This window comes from Rhea pennata, chromosome 3, assembly GCF_028389875.1.
Source record: "Rhea pennata isolate bPtePen1 chromosome 3, bPtePen1.pri, whole genome shotgun sequence".
Lineage (NCBI taxonomy): Eukaryota > Metazoa > Chordata > Aves > Rheiformes > Rheidae > Rhea > Rhea pennata.
In genome coordinates this window covers 17,894,593-17,917,909 of record NC_084665.1, presented here as the reverse complement: position 1 = coordinate 17,917,909, position 23,317 = coordinate 17,894,593, and the positions used below count along the sequence as shown (strand labels likewise).

At 40.1% G+C, this 23,317-nt stretch overlaps 1 protein-coding gene across 2 annotated transcripts in view; it reads right to left on the bottom strand.

Annotated features, from left to right (window-relative positions):
* The window catches only part of FBXO11 (F-box protein 11), a 73,838-nt gene extending 51,682 nt beyond the window's left edge, over positions 1 to 22,156 (bottom strand). For both annotated transcript variants that reach the window (XM_062571717.1, XM_062571718.1), the window contains exon 1: positions 21,724 to 22,156. In XM_062571717.1, coding sequence (XP_062427701.1) covers positions 21,724 to 21,829 — 106 coding nt within the window. In that variant the 5' untranslated portion in view covers positions 21,830 to 22,156. The remainder of the gene's footprint in view (positions 1 to 21,723) is intronic.
* Between the last annotated feature and the right edge of the window lie 1,161 nt (positions 22,157 to 23,317).

The following is a 23,317-nucleotide window of genomic DNA, read 5'->3' as shown; positions in this document are numbered from 1 at the left end:
ATCTAAACCTTCCATCGCCAATCTGCCTGAAAAGTACCAACACTGAGGCTCTGCAGAAATCCACACCTCAAGCGCTTTCTAAGCAAGCCAGTAACTGCATGTCTTTGTTAACTTGGCTCATTTGAGCTGAGGGAATAACGATGTGAACAGCTCAAAAGGCATTTTTTGAGGGAAGACCTGAGTTAGGAGGCCAGATTCCCCTTGTAGTCAGCAAAGGGAGGAAGCACCATCAGAGAACAATTCATTACCTATGTAGCAATGCTCGACTTCAATATTCTGAAGCGCAGGGCAACAATTCCCCCACTCCTGTTGGATTTATAAAACCTTTACACACCTACTTCTGAAGAACCTCTAGATTTCATGGTCTAATGGCCTTGCTAGAACACTGAAGCTTTAATCCAGTTCTTATCCAAGAAATATTTTGCTTAGAAATACATAATTTATTGAGGTTTGAGATGCCAATATACTATCATTTTCACTGTATTGAGTACTATAAGCAGATCCCAAAATCCCAGACCTTGTGACATGGAGAGAAGAGATTGTATTTTTTCAGCCTTACACAGTTGCAATGCAGCTACATATACATTTTCCACACTAGCAAATAATATGTTGAGCAGTCAGAGAATCTCTATAAATCAGAATGTATTTTGTCAGCAATAAGTCCCTTATGAAGGAATACATACAATGTTTTAGGTTAGATCAAAACATCCTCAGTAGTGTAATTTAAAGTTTTGATGTACAGTACAAAAATATAGATTTTTTAAAACAAGTTCTGCAGTTGTAGGAATTTCCTTCTTAGAAGCGTCCAGAATCTACATATTACCTTGTTCCTTCCTCATTGCTAGAGGCAGTTTCACAGCAGCTTCCTGGCCCGGAACTTTGGGAAAAACCTCCAAGCACTTTGTGAGGAAGTTAGGTTGTAAGTCAGCACAGAATTTCTCTGCACAGTTGAGAAGGTGAGCGGAACAACATGAAGCCTGTAAAAAGGTGCTAGATGGCATTAACAGCAGAAGACTACAGGGCAAGCAGTTGAGGAGGCTTTTGCAACAAAAATCTGTTTTGTAGTAGAAGTGATATAAGACCTTTGATAAAATTGTATGATGGTAAGTTAATAACTGATCAAAACACCTTTCAATTTAACTCCATTTAGAGAAAAATACAGAAAAGGCCTGTATCAGGTACAAAATGTTTGTGTTTACATTAATTGAATATTTATCCCCCATTACTCGAGTTGAAAGATAGTAATACAAAGTTTGAGTTCTCCAACAGATCTTTCTTTATAAGAACTACAATTTCAAAATTAGAGATCAGGATGGAAACAAACACAATAATCTTCCACTGCTGTTCAGAAGTCAAGCCTCTTCATGCACAAGCTCAAAATTGAGTCATACACATACCACTGGGCTGCATTTGCTGAGCTCTCCCTCGAGAAGGGAGAGGTGCCCATCAGACACAGTAAGCTGCAGTCTCCTGGCTCTGCTCCTATTCCCATCTCATACTCTTTAGGTCATATTTGTTGGCACTAGGACAGGAGACTCACAAGTACTACCTATTTAAGTGTTCTTTTTATAGTAAAATCATTCTTTTCCTGCCTTCTTTCTTTCCTGATGAAAAAAATGCTTACACTACTAACTTCTTCGTACACCTCAAATATCCTCCAGTACAGGAGAAAGTTTTCCACATTATTGTTTTAATTTCAGTGTCTAAACTCAAAAAATGCTACTGTGCCAATTCATGGTTTTTTTGGATCTTTGCAACATTCAATGCAAGTGTCCTAGAACACAATAGCTGAACACACTAAAAAACTTACGTGCTAGACAGAATCATACAAACTAGATCAAATGAAGTAATAATATATTGAGCCTCCAAAACCTCCTCTCTAAATTAGTCAATTTGCTAGAAGTAAAACCACACACAACCTCTCTCCCTTATAAAGCACATTCTCCAAATTAATGAATCTAGAGGCTTCGCTAAGATAGTTATGTAACATCAGCAAATTCAATTTATTTTCCCAGCCCTGTCTATTTTCTGCTAGTTTTCATAATCATCCTCTTCATGCAGTTTCCTTCATCAAGTGATCCTGTCACAATTTTACCTTTTCTTAACTTTCCAGTCTAACATACCTGTTATCTACACAACTGTCACACCCTTATTTTACAGTAGCAGCTAGAGACCCAGTCAAGCTAGTCACTTCAAGCACTTATAAGAAAAAAATATATCTATATATACACACACACACACACTTACTCTAAAGCACTTGTGGACATGGATAAAAGCAAGTTAAAACTGAAGACCTGAACAAGAGAATGCAAGACACAAAGTAATCATGTTGAGTTTGTTTTTGACAAGTATATACCTTCTCAATGAAGGCACAGTGTTTCGTGGTTATGCAAACAGCATTCACATTCCTCTGTTCCTGCCAGTCTGCTTGTGGCCATCTCTTTTCTCCTATCTGAGTATTTGGGTCGATTGCTGCACTGTTTAAACCCTGTACCATCAGAACTGCACCCTATTTGAGGCCAAGGGAGACAATTTAAGAACCAACTGCTGACATCAAGATGCTTTATCTGATTCATGATTACACAAATGATTAACACCTTCCCAAAGTACGATGGGGGAGTCTGAAAGACATTGCTGCTAGTATTCTTTCAACCATTCCTCCTTTCAAAAGTCACTGCTATACAACAGGTGGAAAACTACTATTTCCTCAGAATTTAAGCACCACTGTGAAAAACAATGGCAACAATGAAGAAAGATCTAGTGGATTATGATTTCCAGTGTTTGTTCTGAATTAGCTTACCTTGTGCTAATGCCTGGGAGAGCCATTCAGTACCGAAGTTCTTCATTTCATTAACCACATTTAACCCATGTTTTTCTTCACTAAACTTCCAAACTGCATAAAACCAATCATGCTTATTAATGTCTAACTGAAATTTTGACAGAATGGCCACTTCTTAAAGGATCTGTTCTTTTCCTCAAGGTAACAATTAATACCACCTTGATGCCATATAAGCCTACAGGTCTTGCAGAAATACCCTGTCCCCAAACAAATCTTTGTACAGCAGTTTTACTTTTCAAGCATGTGCACAGTCCAAGTTCCCTCTGTGCTCTGAAATAAGGGCTGGAGAAGTACACATTATTCAAAACTAACAACATCTAAGGCTTCCAAAAGGCAAGAATGGATGTCAGGCTACTCTGAAAAACTGATTTCAACTTGAAGAACCATGTCATTGTATAGTCGTAGCTGGCTGACAATACTGTCCCCCACCCCACTCCCTGGAGATGTCAGGGCACATTCCACCAGCAATGACTAACAAGCACAAAGAATTTGGAGTCCATCAGTCAAGCTGTGACTGAAAAACTAGTACCTGACATAATTCACGCTGCTATTTTTGAAGCATCATACTTACGTCAGTGAATTACTTCAGGTCAGTATTGTGTGGATTTTTTGATACTGGCACAAGATAAGAAACATGCAAGTGCCTAAACTATGAGGGAATTAATCTTTACTTACTGTTGATAGGCACAACGGACCCTGGAAACAGACAGATGATAAAATGATACTTGGGGGAAGGTTATAGCAATGGGAAGCAGTCAGTTAAAACCAGAAATGAACATACACACACAATAGTGAGAAATTTCCATAGAGATTTGTTTCCACTAACAGACACCTTTCCAAAGCATTAAAAAAAAAAAAAAAATCCAGAAGTCATAAGGATTCTCCTTCTATATCGCTGCTTCTCACAAAGGTCTTACAGGAGTCTGTCTTTGTGTTGATATTAATGTGTTAATATTCACACAGAATATTAACCATCTTTGTTATGGTCATGCTTAACATAGCCACAAAAAAAAGCCTAAAATGCACTCTAGAACAACTGTCAGCTTGGATTCTTAAAACATTCATTCTCAATCTATGCTTCATTTAAAAAACCCTAAAAATAAAATGAATAAACATTTCATATTAAAATGCAGGCTTAATTATTGAAGTAATATTTGTTCACAAGTAATTTTTAATGACTTTCACACAGAAAAACAGATTTTAAGCTCCTTTAAAATACTAACTTTGATCACGCATCTGACCTCAAAGCCCAGAAATTAACCCAGAAGCAATCTTTATCTTCTTCCCCACATATAATCAACAACTGCCATATCTTCCACATGTTTAATTTTGCCACTTGGGTTATTCTCATGTTTGGTAGATCTTTTGTTCCTAACTTCAAAAACTAGTATCTTGGTAAAGAAAACATTTCTTCTAAGAGCCTCCCATGTCAGTCAAGGACAGATAACTAAATTTACTAAGGAAGACTTCTCATTATTTGCATGAACAAAATATAAATAAATAAAATAAAAAAAACACCCTTTCCACCATCACAAATTCTACTCCATTTTTTTTAAACTTACTTTCTCCTACAATAACAGGAAACAGTGAAAGAATCCCATCATTTGTTTCACAAATTTGAACGAATTTGAAATATATCTTACAGATTTTTAAAAAAATAATGGACTAGTACAGATTTATTAATACAAGAAAAGATTTTTATCCGACACAAACTTTCTGTAAAATTTGAGTTCAGTTTCAATATCCTGGACTACAAATTTTGCCTGCAGAAACAACAAAGGTCACAAAAGAGGAATCCAAAACGTATTAATCTGTACATACAACAGTGACAGACCACAGTGGCTTCTTCCTAAATATTTAAGAAGTTTCTAAAGTATAAAATAACATGCAAGAGTAATTCTCCTCAGGACACTCTCTTCTTAAATATGATTTTCTTTTTTAACCATTCCAGTCAAAGAAATAACCTTCAAGAGAATATCCTCCAATTTCTAAAATTCTGCATCTCCCATTCCTTCTTATAAAACTTGATACACTTAGCCTTCACACACCCCCAGCAGCAATATAAAACACTGCAGAGATCTTCACTGCCATCTTCTCTTCATCACAAGTTTCTTTTGAATGTCTGTACTCCACTGGGAGACAAAACTCAAGAGTTACCTCCATTTTTTGACCACAAAGCAAGCCTGTGAGATTGAAGTATCAGATGTAAGAATTTCATTTTAAATGCTAAAAGAGGTTCCAAGACACCTACCTTGAGCCAAGATATTTGCATTCTCTCAATTCTCCTCTACTCCTGCCATCCTTAGTTGCAAAACTGTAAGCATTTCCTTCCTTCCAGTACCAGACTTGTCTCTCTACATATGGCATGGAATAGATACTATACATCTTTTTTTCCAAGCAGTAAGATTACCTGTCTCAAGTATTTAGAGCTTAGAGCAGCAAAATTTCCACCTACTTTTTATTATCCAACTGACCGCATACGGTATATGAAATAGACAGCTATAACTATAGAGACAAGAGATACAACTACAGAGAGACGCTAACGCAAGTGTGGAGAAGGAGATGAAACAGGAGGGAGACCAGTCAAGTAACCAACCCAACACACTCTTGCGGATCCACCATCAATGCAAGTGCTGTAACACTTCCTTTCCTACTGAGACACCTGGAAATTAAAAAAGAATAGCCATTCACAGAGTTTAAGTTGCAATAAAAATACGATTTTGGACCTCTTTATCTATTATAGTTAAAAATAAAATTTTGAAAGAGAGGAAGAAAAAAGAGGGGAAGAGAAAAAGCACCCCAAACACTACACTTAGTCCTGGGCATGCTCCGAGATTCTCCTGAGTGGAGAGCTGGCAGAGGGCAGGGCAAAGGGAGGAATTGTCCAATATGAGCTTAGAAATTACTATCTTCTCTTAGTTTCTTCAGCTGAAGAAACTGCTATTTGTATCTTCTCCCCGACATGCCATCCCCCCATGTCACCCCCCCCCAAAAAAAAAAAGAAAAGTTGGTAATGCTAGGTAACACCTGTATTGCATATTAAGACGGTCTTAACTGAGTTGTAGGCAACACAGCAGTCCTTATCACTCAACAGGAGGTGTACATACACAGGCAACATGTATACAAAGCATCTCACAATAGTATTATTAAAAGTTCACAAAGCTTTGGTGCAATCACTAGTTTCTTCAGCAGCAATTCTATCTCCTGCCCATATGCAAAGCCTAGACAGTTCCCTAAGCCATATACACCCATTACTTTAATTAAAATGTGCAGGCAAGCAGTTAACTTATATCGGGGTTCCCAGCTGGTACTAAGTAAAACATGGAGTAGCAACATACACCAGTTAACAAATGGGATTTTTTTCTTTTTCTTTCTGGTAACTGCATTTATATGCTAGACTTGGAGAAAAAAAGTCATATTTTTAGAGCTCAGAGGAGATTTACTGCAGGGCAGACTATTAAACACATATAATTAAGCATACACAAAACAACATTATGCTAACAAAACTTTAAAGAGCAACAGTTGGGTAAAAGACCAAAAGCATCCTTTATTTCAGCAAATTTTTCTATACTGCAAGTGTGAGAACCATTTCCTCTATACTGAGGCCATCTACTAGTCAGAAAATGTCAGCATTCCTGCAGTTAACAAAAAGGGAAGAGCAGTAACAAAACACAACAGTTAAAAAAAAAAAAAAATCTGCTAATTACCTTTCATATCCAAGACATAGTGTCCTCAAGCCCCCTCCCTTTAAAAAAAAAAAAGAAATCCATGCATTTTGAAAACAGAGCCAAATTTGAAAAAAGAGAAGCTTTGTAAGGATATCTTTTGTATTCTGCATAACACAAACTGGAAAGGAGAGAAGCTTTCCTTTAACTAAAAGGAAGCAAAAGACAAGGTTAAAGATCTGCAAACACTCAGATGTCAAAGTGTTGGGAAGAGAAGAGAATGACACAAATAGAAGAGAATCATACAGACTGAAAACTTCTACAAAATTGCCAATGATTTGATTGTTGAGAGAAATGGGGGGGGGGGGGAAGAGGGGAAAGTAAGCATGTTTTGGTGCCCTCAGTGGACAAATAAAGAGCTGCAGACACTTCATGTAAAGAAGAGGTCATGGTTAATTTTCATCTGCTGTAAAGCAAAGTCATACTGTGAATTACTTGCTCACTGTAAACACAGAAGAGTTTTAAATTGCCAAGACAGCCTGAGATGAGAAGAGGGGAAGGAAAAAAAAAGAAAAGAAAAGAAAAGAAAAGCTATCACGAGCTTCTCTCCCCCACTCATCATGAATGACATTAGAGACAAGAGACCAATATTGTAATAAAACCCAAAATTAAATACCATTTTAAGAAAAATCAGCATTCCACAATTTTTTTTTTTTTAATGGGACAGCCACAGACAAACCAGGATGGCTGCCAACATAAAGTTGTCACTAACTTATCTATAAGCAGCATGGTATCTGTAGAGAGATCAAAATCACAACAACTAATTCATGGCCTTGAACATCCTTAACTCCACACAGCATCAGGCAAATCGTTTGACAGAATTAATTACATGGGAAGTAATTTTGAAAGTGGCACTGAACTTCATTTTCCCAATACAAAAGGAATACAACAGTTTGTCAGTGCCCTTTCTGGTATCTGCAATTTTAACAAATACTTTTTTCCCAAGACATTGTAGTGATTAAAAAAAAGATACATTTTTCAGATTGATTCAAGAATTCCCAGGAAATTATATTTTATTCTTTGTATTTTTCAATTAAAGACAAATGCTTGCACTATCTGAAAGGAGGTTGACAGGAAGCTTCCTGTCAAAAACTTATTTTCATCTGACAAGTGACATGATTTAGTAGAACAACTCTACAAGTTTTAATTCCAGACCATTTTCTAAGCTGCATGTAGTAAGTAGAAGATGCTTCAGTCATGTTATACTGCATATACAAAACACCCCAAACTTAACAATTTGCAGGCCCTACCGTTTATTTCTGAACATTGTAAAGACACAATCAACACAGACAATTCAGAGATCAACCTAAATGTTCCTTCCCAGTACAAGGACAATTAATATACCTTTAATAGTCTCCAATATGTTGGAAGAGTGGGAGGAGACATGGATGGAATATGTGTATTCCATGCATACAGCTTTACAAAGGTTCTTCTGAAAGCAAACAGCTGCTTATTTAAGTTAGAGCAGTATATCATCTATACCAGCCCAGGGTATGACTGAGGACTAGAAATTCATTCTTAAAGTTACTCACTTACATACCCTTTCCCTCCAGTGTCAGCCAGTTGTAGGGGAACAACAAACAGCAGCCATTAAAGTTCCTGCAAGAGCCAATGTAAAACACTGCCTCAAACTCCCTCTAGATTTCCCAAACTCAATGAGCTATCAACTCACTCCTGGACTTGCACAAAGAAAGGAGGAAGAGGTAGTACCTCCTCTCTTGATAAAAGTGTTCAAAGTATTTCAAATGAAAAGCCATATGTTGTCTGACTTAACTGCAATGTGCTCCACAAGTACATATTTTCCTAAAAGTCACCTTCCATAAACCCACACACTCTTCCTCATATAAAATTAGGATATTAGTGCATTTATAGTTCTCTACTGAAAACAATTTGTCCAGATGATTAAGAACATTGAAATTTTCCAAGTCTTTCCTCAGAAGCACATAGATAACTACTTACAATAGCTTCCTGAAGAACTAGTGCAAAATCTAAAGTGTTTGAACTTTCCACAAGATCCTTTCTCTAGGTTGTCTCAACTTATTTCCTTCAGTATTTGTGTATTCACAACATAGTACTGTATTTAAGTAAGAATATACAATTTTTTTGTACCATATATATGGCTCATTGTACCCGCAAACACACCGATGGCTTCACAACTGTCATATTATTGTTAGATCTTGAAAATGCAAAAAATGAGTCTATAAGAACACAGAATGCAAGTTACATGAACATAGTTTATTCTTACAGAAATGCCCACTGTTCCTCTCAAAAAAAAAAAAAAAACTTAATTGCACAAACAATTAAGGCAACCCCTACTCTCCCTTACTCAAATAACAGCTCTGACTAACACCCAGTAGCAAATTAGAGAAGTCTGCCAGCTGAAGCAATTCTCAATCCTGCCAGCTGCCCTTTAGAAGTTGTTGCTCCAATGACAGATGGCTCTACAGTTCACGTGGCAATTCAAGAGCAGCTCCAGTTTTCATCCTAGCATAATTAAGTAAACCAACTGCAATTTCCCTTTACCTTAATATGTTGTCCTGGAAAAAATCTAAGCACCACAGGAACCATGTTTTCAGCTGCTCAGTGATCCCTGCCTTGAACAGGGATCAGCTGGGAACACAGGACAAATGACAACTGAGAGCAACAACTCCCTCTTCAACCATTCACTTTTCATCCTGTATCACTTGGAATAAGCTGAGCACTAAAATAACTCCAGAAAGAAGATGGGTACTATACCAAGAGAGACAGTACAGTTCAAAAAAACCAGATCATCAATATAGGCACTTGGGAGCATCAAGTCTGATTTTCTGCTTCACCACAGATGCAGTTCCATCATTAGGTTAAAGTAATTTAAGACTATAATGCTGACAGAAAGGCCAGTACAGCCCTTATCCACACCTGTCTCCATCAGCTCTTTTGCATAATGGCTAGGGATTGTACAGACACATTGTCACTAGTATTAATGAGGAAAGGAGGAGGCAAAGCACCAAGAAAATCCCTTTTCACAGCCATCTGCAATTTGACTGCCCAAACCAATGGTGGGACTGTATCTAAAGGCTTCCCTAGTGTCTTTGGGCAAGTCATGTCATGTCATTTCTTTATGTTTTCAATTCTTAATGTTGGACTCTGAACAACAGTACTTCCCTGTATTCCAGGTGTGTTACAAGGACAGCTACAGAAAAGACTGGAGAGTCTGCAAGACACAGAGCAGTGCAAGACACTTAAATATCCAAAATAATTATACAAGAGATTCTTTACCAATAGCTAAAATTACTCTAGGCAATTACTAGAATCACCGTAAGAAATTGTGGGTAAGAGACATTTTCCCACATTCACTGCAACTCCAAGGACCTTAAGGAAGCAGAGGAGTAAGAGTTGAGTGCACTGTTAGTATCCTTTTTACATCACTGAAGGCTTGACAGTTCTTTCCTAAACAAGCTCTTAGAATATATAAAAATAAGAATTTCTGTGAAAAGATCAGTAAATCAGAAACCTTCTGGACTAGAAACTGCTACTTAGCCTAACTCCATCTAATGCAACATTGCTATTACTATAAATACTACAAGACTAAACAACCACAGAGTTACTCCTCTAGGTTTAAACAAAAAGTTAAATGTGCACACATGCATAAACTTTGCAGGGAGTCTCTACTCTTAAGATCATTTTTTTTTTTAAGAGAAAGCAAATTTTATAAGTTGAACCCCTAAAATCACTAAGTCTTATACACAGACCAACTAACATTCACCACTTCTACAATACTACAGAATCTAGCAAACACACCTTCTCTGTAGTCCCCAAAATTCTATGCAGTAATATTTCAGGGACTCAAACAGCTCCCATAGCCACTATTAACTGATCACCATAATGCCTATGTAGTATTTACATTACTGTAAATGTAACCTTTTGCCAATGTGACTGAACATACAAACATTAAGGAAAAAAATCACAATAAACATTTAATATAGAATGCACACACACCCCTTTAGTGACTACTGCATCTGTATCAGAATATCACATCAAAAATACTAAACCAGAGACATTTTCTTCTATTTTTCTTACTACCAGTTTCACAATAAGCAAGTTCTTAGTAATTATCTCCATCATTCAAGTGACAAGAATAGTTAATTTCTATTTTTCTCTGGCCATTACAGTACTTCTTCAGTGGATTACATATCCATTTGCTAAATAGCAGTACTACAGAGGAATACTAGAGATCCAACTCCGCCTCTGGGAGGAAACTATTGAGTTGATAAAGATTGCATCCAAAGCATAATCAATCTTAAAAAAAAAAAAAAGAAAAAAAAAAGCAGCTCATAGTGCTCTTTGTGATCTTAGTCATTAAGAAAACTGCAAAAAAAATGATAATAGAACAAATAATGTAGTCAATCTTTTGGCATTTACCCAAGAAAACAGTAATCAATCTACTCTTATAGCATCAGTGGATGGCAGGTATTGCTTGGTACATTTCTTTCAAGTAGAGAAATTAAAATAATGATCTTTATAAAACTATTTTTAACTTCCATTGTATTAATCAGTATAAAAAGCAACCAACAGCACAGAACACACAATTCCTTGAAAAAAGTTATCCTGAAAAAGTGTAAGAAGAAAAATTCAGGGATGATATTTGAAAACTGATTTTAAACTGGACTACTACTATACGTAAGAGAATTTAATCTCAAAGAATACTGAAATTTCGAGAAAAAATTTGATAAAATGGGAAAAATAATAATGGAATATTTTAAATGATCAATTTTTTTTTCAAACAAATTTTAAGACTTTTTAACTATGAAATTACAACTAATAGCTATGCTAAACCAAGAAGTCCAAAAACATAAAGCACTTATTTCAACATTAGCATGGACAGTATTTTTTCATTACATATTAATGTTGTTATTTCATCTGTAACTGAACATTAGAACAATTTCACCTCTTCCTCTTCTGTAGCATTAAAAAAGCAAAAAAAAAGGAAATAGGTTCAGATGAGATAGAGCTGTCAGAAAACATTGTTTCTTGTTAACATTAAAAGCAAGTTTCATTCAAGTTCAGATGTTCAAACTTCACTTAGACAAAATAGGAAAAGCAGCAGCCAACTGACATATAGCATGACAACTTTATCTTCAGAACACAGCTTCATTAGGTACCTACCGAACCTCCTCAGGTATGCCTCTCTCAATTGCCTATAAATCTTCTAATCTGAGGTAAATTTTGACAATGGCAAACATCCATATTAACACTGTTAGGTCTGTCAGTGGCTAATCGATCATGAGCAGCTGCTGATGCTAAGAAATTTCGCAAGATCTGAAGAGGTCTAAACTCATTATTAAAGGCCACCTGAAGTCATTCACAGATAACCCAACCATTATCACAATCATGCCAATTCTTCTTCTAATCATCCAACAGTAGCCAAAAACGTTTATCTCCTGCCTTCTCACTAATGTTTAGCTAGCCAAACATCTGTACAATTTGTGTTGAAGGAGGTTCTCACTACAGTGATCTTAAGCACATGCCTTAGAGGGTCAATTAATGTATAGCCTTGTAGAGACTCAAAAATAGAGCCAGAAAGGAAGCTCTAAGTGGATCAGAACAAAATGGTTCCTCTGTGATGAAAAACCTGTTACTTATTTTCACACATAATAGTCACTTTGGACATTCAGTCTATTTTCCCAGGTAATAAGGGATGAAGCTTGACTATCTCCTCTCCCTATCCACGATCTCGAGCAGTACAGTTGCAGTCAATACAGATCAAATAACAGAACAAGTAAAATTTTTAAGTAAACTCTGGTTTATTTTGAAGTTGAGCCCTGAACAACTTTAAGAAGGTTAAGGTGCAGAACCTTTCTGCTAGAAAGACATGACAATAGATCCTACCACCTTCAGAGTAGGATGCCAAAGGCTTTATGTAACAACTGTCCTAAAGAAAGTCACTGGCTTCCCTCTTCCAGACTGCAAGAAATTAAGGAAATGACAAATATATTCATTTGGACAGTTATTGCACATAGTTTAACTGATGCTCCAAAAGCTATTTTTCTGGTCTCCTGTTTTCCTGGTAGTCAGGAAATTTAGCCAAATAGCATCCATTTTGTTCTCAGCTCTTGGAAAAACAATTAAAATTGGAAGTTGTGTTGTGCTTCTGCAGCACAAAGCTTCTTTCAGCCAACTGCAGCATTGTCTGAAGGTACGCTGATAGACTATCTTCACAACTATTTTGTTTCTCAGAGGACTACATAAGCAAGGCTTATGTCTTAGGAAATCTGAATTCCAAGTAAGAAAAAAGTCACACTTCCCCCCCACCACCACCTTCCCAAGTGCAAAATAGTGGAAATTCTGTATTTTACCCAATTTTGAAAAAGGTTTTGAAAAAAAGGGGGATGAGGATTAGTTTGCTGGCCACATACAGTCAGGATCAGTAGTGCAGTAATTAGTTAATCAGGTTTGTCTTGTGGAAAAGGAGGAATGATGCAAGTTCAAGAGGCAGCTCAGAGTTTCCTTGCAAGTCCTAGAAATTCAGTGAGGCAGCAAAACAAGGTTACTGGCATCCAACTACAAAAGAATACATTGGAAAATATTTTTCAGGTAGTATTATTCTATATTTTTAATAATTATTGAGGAAACAGACTATAGTTGTGCTTTACTGTTGCAAATCCAAATTTCAAGTAGGAGCTAAGCTCAAGAAAAAGGGGGAGAGGTGTTGACTTACTTCTGGGGTCATTTCAGGTCCCACTTGTGATCAGTAGGAATCTTTCAGTTAGTCAAATTTCAAGTGGGCAACATTGAACATCTAAAAAAGCCAAAGAGTACTGCAGTGTTAGAATAATTTCAATCATCAACTATCTTCTGAAAAAATAAAAGGAAAAACTATTTCTTAAAAATGTGAAAGGAGAATTCCAAGATACTGCAAAACACCCAGCTTGCTTACAGTATTTCAAAACGTGCTAATAAACCTTTCACAAATTTTAGTACAGAAAAACACACCTCATAACTATAGCATCTGACCAATTCAGGGTAGCATCTTTGTAGCACTCACTCCTTCAGCAAGGTGTGATCACAAAACAGCAGCAACATAGGAATACAGGAAACTGTGGTGAGGTCCACATCCTATTGTTGTGCAGATACACCCAAACTAGCTTGGAGACAGAAACTGCTATTGTTTTAGCACAGAGCTCCAGCAGGTCTAACAATCCACACGGAGAGGGGAGTGCCTTGAAAGAGCGTCATGAAAGGGGGTCAAGCTAACTCCGATTACCTTGCATTTGCCATAGGCTAAGAGCATACACATGAACAATTACTGTGAATCAGATACCGAAGATCAGCTGACATATGGCAGGTAACCTGTCATCCTGCAATAACACGTCCAAATACAAAGATAACTTGGAATTCATACTAGAAGTACAAACTCAACCCTATTCAGAAAGCAATAGAAACTAAACCCTCAAACCTCTGCTTCTAGATACATTCACAAACAAGCAACAGAACAGAATCCTCAAGTCAGAGCCCTTAAGGCTAACAAGCTGTTTCCAACACTACAAACTGGACTACCAAGAGGCAACAGTCACTGTAACATGACCTATTCACACTAACCAGCCCCTTGTTACAAGCATGCATACGACGTGCTGACCATGAGACTGCAAATTCAGCTCTTCTGTTAGCTTGGATACTAGTTAATCAAAACAAGTCTACTAATTCAAACTACAGTTGTTTATTTTGCCTTGTAATGGCAATTCATGGCAGGAGTAAAAGACAATCTTTTGCTTCCCAGCCTAATTCCCAGGAGTGCTCATTTCCCTATGCTGTGTTCAGGAACTAGAAACGAAGATCTCCATAACATTAAAAAGCACTAGCCATCCAATGGCCTAGAATGCTACAGCCACAATACTGCAAATGGAAACCCTTCTGCCTACTTCGCCAGTATTTTCCAAGACTTTTCCCATGTCTGTCTCAGCCTCCAGAGAAGTAGCCAATGAAAGGTTTAGGTCATTTTAAAATCAGTCTGCCCTAATAACTGGAAAAACAATCATCAATTAACAGCCCCAATTCAAACATCTAGCAGGCTCAATGAAGTCAAACTGGACAGAAAATCTGAGGAAAAACTTTATGCCCTCTAATGACATTAGACTGACACTCACATGGTAGAGATTTACAATTGAATCAGTTTTGGAACACAGATCCCACTGCATAGAAAAAATAATAGTACTGTTTTGATATTGGAGTAATATCAGTAATAGCTAGTATATATTAGAATAATATCAATATACACTTTTGCTGAATTAACCAAGTAGAACCAACAAAATAGAGCTGCAGCAATGACACTTTTAGATAGAAAGCAGCTACATGCCACTTAAAACTGCTCACATAAACCAGTGCCCACCTCTCACATTTAAGACACCAGTAAGACCTGAGGAACCCAGTAATAGGATGAAAAATGCAGTTTTTGTTACATAAACAATGACTTCTACTTTGGTTTCACTGTGTATATCATAGCACATATAGAATAAAGCCACAACAGCATTTCTACAGCTCCTGCCAGTGGACTATTGCCATTCACTGTGGAAGCTGTGACAAAAGGGGGCAGTCCTGCTTCCTTCCTCCCTCCCATTCCCAGCCGCACACCCGTTACCACTTCTGATACACACTCACCTAACTCTGCAGTTAATTAGCTCAGAGAATTGAACTGATCAGGTCTTTCTGGAGGGTTAGCTTCTATGGTGAGCGGGTTCAGAGAGCTAAATGGGCAGAAATCAGACAAAGGCCAACACAAGGCAGAGAAGAAAAACATGCAGCTAGAAGCAGGAAGAGCAGAATGACAAGTGAGTGCTAAAATAACTTAGCTATCTTGCCAAAATACTACTGAAGGAAGTACCTGATAGGAGAGTGTAAGAATTAATTTCCAAAACCTTACCAAAACAACTGCATGTATAGAAGGTGTTCATTTGTTGCTTCTCCATGTCCTATCAGCTCGTATGTATGGAAAAACAACATAATTTAAGAAAACAAGCACCACTCCAACTAAGAAAATTGTTTATTGAGAAGAACCCCATTTGGCTTTACAACAGCTACCTTTTTAGAAGTATTCCAGATTCAGAGATTTTGTTTCCTATATATATATATATGTGTGTATATATATATAAAAAAGTAAGTACAATTTAATGACAGGGGATTTCTACACCAGGGTCTTTATGTACCTCAGAATCTACATCTAAATCTTGCCTTATTTTGCTCCTTTGCAACAATTTAAGTCTTCTTCAAAAATAGCAGGGTTTTGATAGATCATCTATAGTTTCACTAAATATTTTAGTTTGCTTTCTCCCCCCCCCCTTTCCTCTAGGAGCTCATTTCATGAAGAAATGAAGCACTCAAAATTCTAGACTACATTCACCAAATACTGTTTATGGCACTTAACTACCGTAATAAAAACCACCAAGTGTATTTCCCCTCCTATTCAAATGCTAAGTAGAGGAACAGCACATGAACAAGGAATAAACAGAAGTACCAAACAAACAGAAGATATCAGAGAATTAAGTAATGACCAAATCAACTGAACAACAAACCTTGCTTTTTCTTAATTGCTATTAGTTCAGTCATGTCTTCTTGTCTTCTTTCCTTTTACTATCTAGTCACTATGCAGTCCTGGCTTACTTTTTCTGCATTATCCATTATAACACTTAACGCTGAAGATATTTAATCAGCACCACTGAGAAAATTTAGAGAAACACACTACCTCCTCTTTGAAGCAGATGCAACAGCTCAGAGCCACAATCTGTGAAAGGAAGTTTAAGCTGTGCCACAGGTGATATGCATTACAGCACACTTGGCACGTATTAATTCCCAACAACTTTCTTTACAGAAGTAACCCAAAATTAACTGGGGGTCCAATGAGTTGTCCTCATAGCTGTGGCAGCCCCCTTCTGGCTGCTACTTGATCTCCTTAATTATGCCACCAGGCATGTGCAGAATAAATGCACTTCACGTGCAGAATAAACATATATGCACAGCAGTTGTTCTGTACATACCCTGCAAATTCAGCACTTCACAGGGCACACCAGATTTACCATGCTGGTAAGGAAAGACTAAACTGCCTATGGAAAGCAGGCCATAACTATTCCAAACAGCTGCTAGGCTGACAGTGCATTTACAGTACCCCAGTTACAAATACATACGTTAAATCCCCCATACCAGAGCACATGTTTATTGTGCTTAATGCCCTGCACACCTGCAATAAAAGCTGACATGCCTTGGATAGTTTTGGTCTACTCCACAAATACGATGCTCTCAGGAAGTAACCAAAACACACGGAGCAGGCCACAGAGTATAACCGTCCCCCAAAATGGAAAGACATCAAACAGACTAACTGATAAAGCAGACTGTTTACTTCTCTACTTGAACCATTCAGCTCAAAGTTTTTGTAACACAGAACCAAAATTGAGAGAGAGAGAGAGAGAGAGATTACTGTAAAATCGCAACAGATATTCCTGTTCCCATGAATGACCAAAATATACTAAAACCATGAACAATGAACATTACTGTGTATTTGAACAACAAAAATTCCTCAGTTTAGGTGCTTGTCCTACATTAAGAACAACAGAGACTCTCCTATGTACCTGTGACACAGAATTAGGATTAGAGAAACAGAAGTTGTAGTACTAAGTTTATAAATTCTAAATTTTTATCTGTAAGGTCAACTTTGGAAAATTTTCATTGCAGAAACAAAGAACACAGATCCATATCTATATATCTTTTCATGGCCTAAGAGTCACATAACGCTCTCTTTTAAGGAAAATGGAAAGTCTGTATTAGATTTCTTTCTACCTTGAGCAAGCGGTGCCTGACTTTTTTGCCATAAGGGATGATCCTAAACTGAAACCAATTTAGTTATTTTGATTCAAGTCTTGCTTCAGAATAAAAGTCTCTTAATTTAGCTATTGTACAGCAGAGTGCAAACCAATGTAACAGTTTCAGTGCATATTTCCCCTCCCGAAAAAATACACGCACGCAATTGAAATAGAGCTAAATAAAGACTCAACTTTCCTGACATATTTAAAGTCACCAAAAAATCAGGCTCTGTGAAAAAGAAATTTAATGGAGCTTAGTTTCTACATGCTTCTATAGCCTAACCTGCTCTTTCTCCCAGTACTTCAAGCACTCATGTCCCCTACACAGACAAACAACTAATTCAATTACCCTGTATGCTGACAGGCCAGCTGGTTGTTGCTTCTTGGCAAGGGTAGAGAGGGCTAAGTCATAACTGCCTTTTCCTCAGTGTCTTCTTCAACAATCAACAGCTCCCCCAAAAAATTAGAACCTCACCCCTCTTTATTAATGTGGTTGAAATGAGCTAACAGGTTCAGAAGTTGCAGGGTGACAGAGAGACCGTATGGACGTATGAGCCTTGTTTTCTTTGGAAAATCAATTAAAAAAAAAAAAGACTCACAAGCTAGGTTCACAGGTAGTACTACACATGCCCCAACTCTACATGTTTTCAGGGTGCAGCTCTCTTCCAGTTTAACCAAATCTAAATCAGAGCTGCCATAGTCCCACCACACCCACAGGCACATAGTGTTATCCCTTCCCTTTTACTGACACTGGTGCCAAAAATCAACCTGGGGGGGGGGGGGAATGTTATTAGTTTTTAGGCCAGCCAGCTTACTGCATGTCACATAGACACCTCTACCATATTAAGAGGGAAGAGCAGGACTGTGGAAGCTCCAGCTGCCATGGAGCTACAAGTTTGGTACATAACAGCATACAGGATCCAATCCTGAAAGCACTTAATACTGGACATAAACCTCAGAACCTCGTAAGTGCCATATCCAGTAATTTGTTGATATTATAAAGAAGCACATATGCACTAATGTATTTATTATTTTGAGAAAACAAAAACAAGAAAAAACCTCTCATATGTGACAGCTCTTAGATTAACTGTCTTAGCTGCATTCGGGCCAAGATTTTTCAGATACTTGTTTCACCTCGTTTTTTTTCCTAAATCTGTAGCCAAACTTATACCCTCAAGGAAAAAAAAACAGATTAAAAAACAGTGCTATAAACAAACACAGACATATTTCAACACAGACATCACTTTCCCTTCCTTTTGGACAGACCACTGTCCTGAAGAAAATGCAGGGGCCTATTATTCTATAACTTTAATGCAGAATTCCAAAAGCACAGGGTAAACCACTGGCAATCCCAAAGGTGACCGGGGAGAGATCAAGAGGAAGAACGCAAAATAGAAGTAGCATAGTGCAGCCAGAGTGACTAATTTAGATGGAGGGAGGCGTGAACAGCAGAACATAAGGCAAACTTCTTCGGAAGTATATCCTGATGAAATCTTGTGTTGGCCATAAAACACAGTAAGTTTGGGAAAGAAAAATATAATCTGAAAGCAGTTACGACATTTCTTTCCCACTGTGATCAGAATCCAGGTACACACAACCATTGTTTATCAATATGTAGTATAGATAACCTGATTCCACATTCATTAGATCTATTCATACTGTACATATACAATACATTAAAATAAGAATAACTGAATGTTATGAAACATCTTTATATGATTTTTAAATCCTTACAGGGAACATCTGATGTAAGATTTTTTAAAACTACTTTTTCTAGTGATCCATTTATTAACAGCAGCAGACATAACTCTTTATTTTTACCCAATAATGAAAATATAAACAGCTGCTACACAGCTGCAAAACACTATGTATTATGTAGCATTAAACAAATAAAGTTCAAGATCTAGCACATTCCACTAAGTAATCTACTTTAATTATATGAAACAACAAGAAGTTCCGAAGATTAACTATGTGCTGTATTAAAAACTGTTCCATGTTATTTCTGCTTAAAGATCCTCCTAACTGGAGTATAAAGGGAGAAATTAACTGTAAGGAAGAATGATTTTCATTTAATCACAGCCACACTCTCATTACCTAGTATTTTTTTTTTTTAATAAATAGAAGTTTGAATTTAATAGAAACTCTTGACTAATAATTTATACAGCCTCTTTTGTATAGCCTTTCTTAAGGTGACCTACACTGAATAGGAATAAAGATAAAAAAAAAAGTCACCATTGACTAGTCTAACCCTAGAATATCACCTGATAATTTAGTAACATTATGCATTGCCTTTAACAGTAGCAGCCCCGCACAAAGCCCGTGAAAGTCACAAGTAAAACTGGCATTAGCTTCCAGAGATACTGGATCAGAGCTTAGAAGTTCTGGGAAAGGAAAAGGAATCGCAGTAGAGATACCCTAAACACAGAACTAATACAAATGACCTTAATACAATTAATAAGTTTTGGGGCAAGCCAATCCTCAACACTGGCCTTCAAAAACAGAAGGAAAAAACTAGCAATAATCCATACGCAACAGTAATTTCAGAAAACTGTGGAACTTGATTTTATTACAATTCTATCACCACTAAGTGGTAGACAGCAATGAACAATTAAAAAAAATAGGTTAATGAAGAGCTCCCCAAAAGAGCAGAGTAATGCAATAAATCATAGCTTTGTATTTAACAGAAAAAGTTTCTATATCTTTAGCAAATTGGTAAAACGTGAACAGTTTGAGGCAGCCACTCCAACACAAAACCGAACAATCACAGCATTAATCTGTAAGTGTGCCTGATATTACATTTTCATCTGTTAAAAAAATAGAGTTGAAAAAGAAATGTATTATGCATATGGAACATAGATGATGAAAATCTTCAGTGCGTGTCACTGAAAGAAGGAAGTGTTTTTTGAGTTTTTTTTTTTTTTTTTTTTAATGTCAGTTTACCAAAGAAGTCATTTTAATTATATAATTACTGAAGATTTTGGAAGGTTTACACAAGACCCATAATTGGGCATAAGACATCACATCCTCTGGTTATATACACAGCAATCTGGTCTGGGTAACATTCTTTGCTCTGACCAATGTGTGTGGGGGGGAAGGGGGGAAGGAGGCGGGGGAAGGAATGGGAGGAAGGGGGGAGAATGAAGAATTAAAAATACTTCCTCAGATTAAATTTTCTTGACTTCATTTGTTTAAAATGTTTTGACTGAATAAAATGCACCGAAATATTTATCGTGAAGCATCTCCGCAGTTAAAATACCTTGTTCTTAATGCAATATCCTAGACACAAACAAAAGACATTCGGCTGACAATGAGGGTTTTTTCTTTTTATTATTATTATTTTAAAAAGACATTCGTACATCTGAAACTGCACCACAGAGCAGCCTCCTTTACCATGCAAGAGTTGTGACAGCCAACGCATGAAAAATTAAAATCGAATCCACCAGATAAGACATGCAAAATGTCTCCTTCAATCCCACCCTCAGCTCGCCTTAAAAAAAAAGAGAGAGAGAGGGGAGGAGGAGAAGGGGAGCCAGCCCTGCACGCACAGTGCACACACGCCCGCACCCCCAGCCATGACTGCGGCCGCAGTTTCGGGGGCCGGGGAGCCCCCCCCGCCCCCAACCTCCCCGCCCCCTCCCCGGGCGCTGGCGGCTCTGCCGCGGGCTCCATCCGAGCAGGGATCCCACCTCGGCGATTTCTCATCCCCTCAGACAATGGTGCTGCCCCGCTCGGGTCCCAGTTGCCAACGTTTCTAACGCCAGGCCGCGGGGGCGCAGGCCGCTGCCGCCGCCGCCGGGCAGGGCCACGGCGCCCCCGCTCGGCGGCCAGCGCGGCGCCGTGGGGGGGGGGACGCGGCCGAGGTAAATAAATGGCCGCCGAGCGCCCCACGCGCCCCCCCCCCCCCCCCCGGCCGGCCGCGTAACTGAAGCGCGGCGCCCAACTGCGCAGCAAACGCGGCGCGACGCCGCGGCCGCCCCACCGCCCCGGGCCGCCACCATTTCGCCCGCGGCGGCGGGGAAGGTGTCGGCGCCAGGGGCTTGGCCCGGCTCCCCCCTTTCCCCCCCTCCTCCCCGGGGCGAGCCGGCCCCGCTGCGTCCCCGCGATCTGGTCGCGATCCGCCTCCCGCGGGCCTCTCGGCGGCGGGCGTGGGAGCGCGGCCGGGCCGGGCCGGCGCCTCCCGGCCCCAGCCGCAGCAGAGCCCACGGCAAACAAAGCGCGGCCTGAGCGGGAGCCAAGGGTGAAGCAGCCTCGGCTTTTCCTGCCGGTGCCCGGGCGGGCGCGGCGCGGCCCAGCGCCCCGCGCAGGCCCCGGGCGGCGGCGGCGCCTCGCTTACCCCGTTCCCCAGCGGCGGCGGCGTTGTTCCTCTCCTGCTGCTGCTGCACCGGGCGCGGCCTGGACACTCGCCTGGGTCTCCTGTTGGCGGCTCGGACCGAGTTCATTTGCCGGCTCGTGTGGGTGGCGGGAGGGGAGGGGGGGGTCAATCCTCCGGCAACCGGCGCCTCTCGGCGGGGGAGGGCGGGCGGGAGCCCCGGGGCGGCCGCCGCGCAGCCGCGGGCAGGGAGGGAGCGAGGGGGGTCTCCAGGTGCGGGTCCCGCCGCCGCCGCCGCCTCCCCGGCTCGGTCGCGAGGCAGAGGAGCCACCGGCCGCCTGGGTCTCCCGAGCTGGCTGCGGGGGATGCTCGCGCCGCGGCCCCCCTCCCCAGCCCCCCCCCAAGATCCCTCTCTTAAAGGAGCCCCGCGATCCTGCCCGTCTCAAGCCCGTCGCTGCTCCGTGGCAGGAGGAGCCATTGACACTGCCAGAGACACACACTCGCCGGGAGGCAGCCGCTGGCGGCCGCGCTCCGCCAATCGCCGCCTCCCACACAGCGGGCCGGCGGCGGCGCGGCCAATGGAGGCGCCGCTTCTATCGGGAGGCGCGGCGGGGAGGGGAGGGAGCGCGGCGGGGTGGGGTGGCTGGAGCAGGATATAAGGCGCGGGGACGCGCGTGCCGCGCTTGCGCGGCGGGGGAGGCGGAGGGGGAGGAGTTAGTGCGCGCGCGCGCGCGCAGAGCTTGCGCGCAGGCCGCGGGAGCCGTGAGGGGGGAGGGCCGGGCTGGGCCGGCCGAGCGATGGCTGCCGCGGGGCCGCGGCCGCCGCGCCGCCTGGCAGGCGGGTGGCGGAGCGGCGTGAGGGCGCGCAGGCCGCAGCCGGAGCCGTGCGTGAGGGAAGCGGGGAGGCGGCGAGCGCCCGGAGTGCCGCGCTGTGCGCGGTGACCAGCCGGCGTGCGCTTAGCCCTGCGCTCATCTACTCTTTTTTATATAATTTTATATATTTTCATACACAAGAAGTGATCCGAGTTGGTTATGCTTTTTTTATTTTTTTTCCGGAAGATAATGTAATAAAGTAGAAGCCAGAATCCTGGCAGTAAGGAATGTATGCTCTTTCTAGAGGGTTATTCAGGAATCTGTGAAGCAGGATGGTTTGTAGTGCTGTTTCAGCTAAGCACTTCAAGACTCTGCGAAATTAGGGCCTGTGTCTGAGATTGAATAATGAAAGTGTGTTAGCTGCCATAAAGTGTAAATAAAGTTGCAGTTAAAAGCACAATTGGCAGAACCTTGTTCAAAGCCAGCAAAGCAAGGTATAATAAACCTTTAGAGAAAAGATACTCTATAACAATGAAAAAGCTTTAAAAATGTTTATCTGGTGTTCTTCTAAGTTAAATGACAGTGAAATTTGACTTTTAAGATCATATCTGACCAGAAATCAAATGTATTTAAAAAAAATCTTGCAGAGCTTTTGCTATTGAGGAGCATTCCTTGTACTTAGAATTTTGTTGCATTGAGGAATGACTGAAGAAGCAGTGGAGGATTGTTTCCCATGCCTGAAAAAGGTAATTCTTGCTACCTTCTCTAATAATTTGGGAAGAAATAAAGTTTAGCTTTTGTGAAAA